The sequence below is a fragment of the Phanerochaete carnosa genome (genome assembly GCF_000300595.1).
Source record: "Phanerochaete carnosa HHB-10118-sp unplaced genomic scaffold PHACAscaffold_756, whole genome shotgun sequence".
NCBI classification, from domain to species: Eukaryota; Fungi; Basidiomycota; class Agaricomycetes; order Polyporales; family Phanerochaetaceae; genus Phanerochaete; species Phanerochaete carnosa.
The window spans coordinates 1-2560 of record NW_006768383.1 but is presented as its reverse complement, the minus strand read 5'-3'; the positions used below and the strand labels follow the sequence as shown (position 1 = coordinate 2560).

The window sequence follows — 2560 nt, the reverse complement described above, 5'->3', positions numbered from 1 at the left end:
GCGTGTACGTCGCCACGCAATTTCTGTAAATGATTTCCTCATATCATCGCAGATTACTACCAGTGTCTACCTGGGGCCGCCACCTCGAGCGTTCTGTCAAACCCCAGCAGCACTATCGCCAGTCAATCCAGCAGTAGTTCGAGCAGCGGTGGAGCAAGTTCCAGCAGCACAAGCTTAGCTCCGCCGTCCCAGACATCCGTAGCGAACGTCTCGCCGGAATGGGCCGCCGCCTACCAAAAGGTCGCCGTACTGTGCTTATGCTGGTTTGACTGTCATTGACCGATAGTATAAAGGCTCAGGCGGCCATTACTAAGCTCTCAGTGACAGACATGGTCAACCTCGGTACAGGTGTGATGATTTTTTGAGATATTTAAGGGATGTGTCTGGCTGACGGCTCGAGCTAGGCGTCCAATGGCAGAAAGGTCCTTGCGTTGGCAACACTCCTGCTATCTCGTCTATACCTGGTTTCAACGGTCTCTGCCTCCAAGGTATATGACTCAAGTTTCTCAAAAATGTGTGTCTAATAAGATCACAACGTACAGACAGCCCTGTGGGGGTTCGTTATGCTGACGGCGTCTCTGTTTTCCCTCCGTACGCGTCTAAGTATAGCTGATTCATGGACTGTTGCGCTCACGCTCGGCGACTTCCAGGGAAATCAACGTTGCTGCTACGTGGAACCGCACGCTCATGCAGCAACGCGGAGCAGCCATGGGCGCAGAGTTCAAGGGGAAAGGAGTAAACGTCGGCCTTGGCCCCATGATGAACCTCATGCGTGTACCCGCTGCTGGTCGCAACTGGGAAGGGTGAGCTGTTTAGTCTGTACGTCTCTATAACGACGAGGGACTAACCTCTTCTATGTGGTTCTGTAGGGGAGGCGGTGATCCTTACCTCTCCGGCGAGGTCGCATTTGAGACTATCACTGGCATTCAGTCATCCGGTGTGCAAGCTTGTGCGAAACATTTTATCAACAAGTGAGCGTACCGCTCTCTCTGGAGTACTGCGCTTTCTAACATTCGCCGTACTAGCGAACAAGAGCATTTCCGGGATTCGAGCTCGTCCAATGTTGATGACAGGTAAGACTTTCGATGCTGTGAACATGTTGTTGAAGTGGCTAATGTAACATGCGTAGGACGATGGGCACAAGTTGCATATTCTCCAACTCATGTGGCTTACTCGAAATTGCAGGAACACGAACTTTACGGACATCCGGTAACCGCATTGTTATATCAGTTTTATTTGTGCTTTTCTGAACCTTACGTTCCACGATAGTTCCTCCGCAGCGTTCCAAGCGAACGTAGCAGCTGTGATGTGCAGCTACAGTAAGTCGTGCCCTTCCCGCATATCGCTCAGTGACTCACCAACGTTGTTTTGAATAGATTAAAGTGCGGACACCTGTATTATTGTCAGCCAGACACTGAATGCTGTACTATCTAGTCAACGGTTCTTTTGCCTGCGAAAACGAGCAGACTTTGAGCGGACTGCTCAAGGGAGAGTACGGCTTCCAAGGCTGTGAGTAATGATTATTGATGTCATTGCATCGTGCTGAAGCTCTGACTCAGATGTTACGGTCGGTGAGCGTATTGTTGTATGGAAACTACAAAATCATGGCCAACCGGACTGTCAGACTGGTGGGCTACGCACTCTGGTGCGCCTGCTGTCAACGCAGGACTCGATGTACGTCGAACTGCCGGTCCAGTGGGATATGGGATATGTGCTGAGCTGCTTCTAGATGACGATGCCAGGAGACGAGTCTGAAAATTCCGGGACAACGTAGGCAACCCCTCGGTGATCTATTCGTTTGTGACTTACCAATATCACGTCCAGATACTTTGGACAGAACCTCGTCAATGTTGTAAACAGCGGCGAGGTCTCGCAAGCTAGGATCCAGGTGCGGACAAGTATTCTTAGCCACGGCTAAACCGAGCTCACGATTTGCTTCCACAGGACTTGGCGACTCGCGTCCTCGCAGCATGGTATCTTCTGGGCCAAGATCAGAACTACCCCGCAGTCAACTTCAACTCGTGGAATTCCGGCGAGGGCCAGCACGTCAATGTCTCTGGCGACCACGCGAGGTGCGCTAGCCCGTCCGTCCTGGAGAGATCTTGTAGCGTGACGTTCGCATTATTTGCAGCCTCATCCGGACTATTGGAGCCGCGTCCCAGATCCTCCTGAAGAACACGAACGGGGCTCTCGCCTTGAACAAGCCCAAGTCTATCGGCATCATTGGCAAGGACGCAGGATCCAACCCCAGTGGTCCCAATGCGTGAGTAAGCACCTCAAATTCTGTCACATTTGCTGGATAAGCGTTTGCTTTAGCTGTACCGACCGCTCATGTGACATCGGAATCCTTGCTCTCGGCTGGGGCAGCGGGTGAGTTGGGCCCGATTTCTGAGTACTTCACATCCGCTGACGAACCCGATGAAATACAGGACGGCGAATTTCCCATACCTGGTCGCCGTAAGCGGGATTATGCATTTACTTACTGCCGTGGCTAACATGTCCTAGCCTGTTGACGCGATCACTGCTCGTGCAGCGCAAGACGGGACTGCTGTGTCTTCGT

General features: G+C 52.0%; 1 protein-coding gene across 1 annotated transcript; it reads left to right on the top strand.

Annotated features, from left to right (window-relative positions):
- Positions 1 to 54: 54 nt before the first annotated feature.
- On the top strand, positions 55 to 2560 carry PHACADRAFT_76274 (glycoside hydrolase family 3 protein; the record flags this gene model as incomplete). Its single annotated transcript, XM_007403103.1, has 17 exons — positions 55 to 240; positions 294 to 348; positions 405 to 488; positions 543 to 591; positions 651 to 803; positions 870 to 971; positions 1026 to 1073; positions 1231 to 1319; positions 1435 to 1509; positions 1577 to 1674; positions 1730 to 1770; positions 1825 to 1888; positions 1945 to 2072; positions 2132 to 2263; positions 2317 to 2370; positions 2430 to 2457; positions 2506 to 2560. Coding segments are annotated over 17 exons (1441 nt in total), but the record flags the coding sequence as incomplete, so codon positions are not given.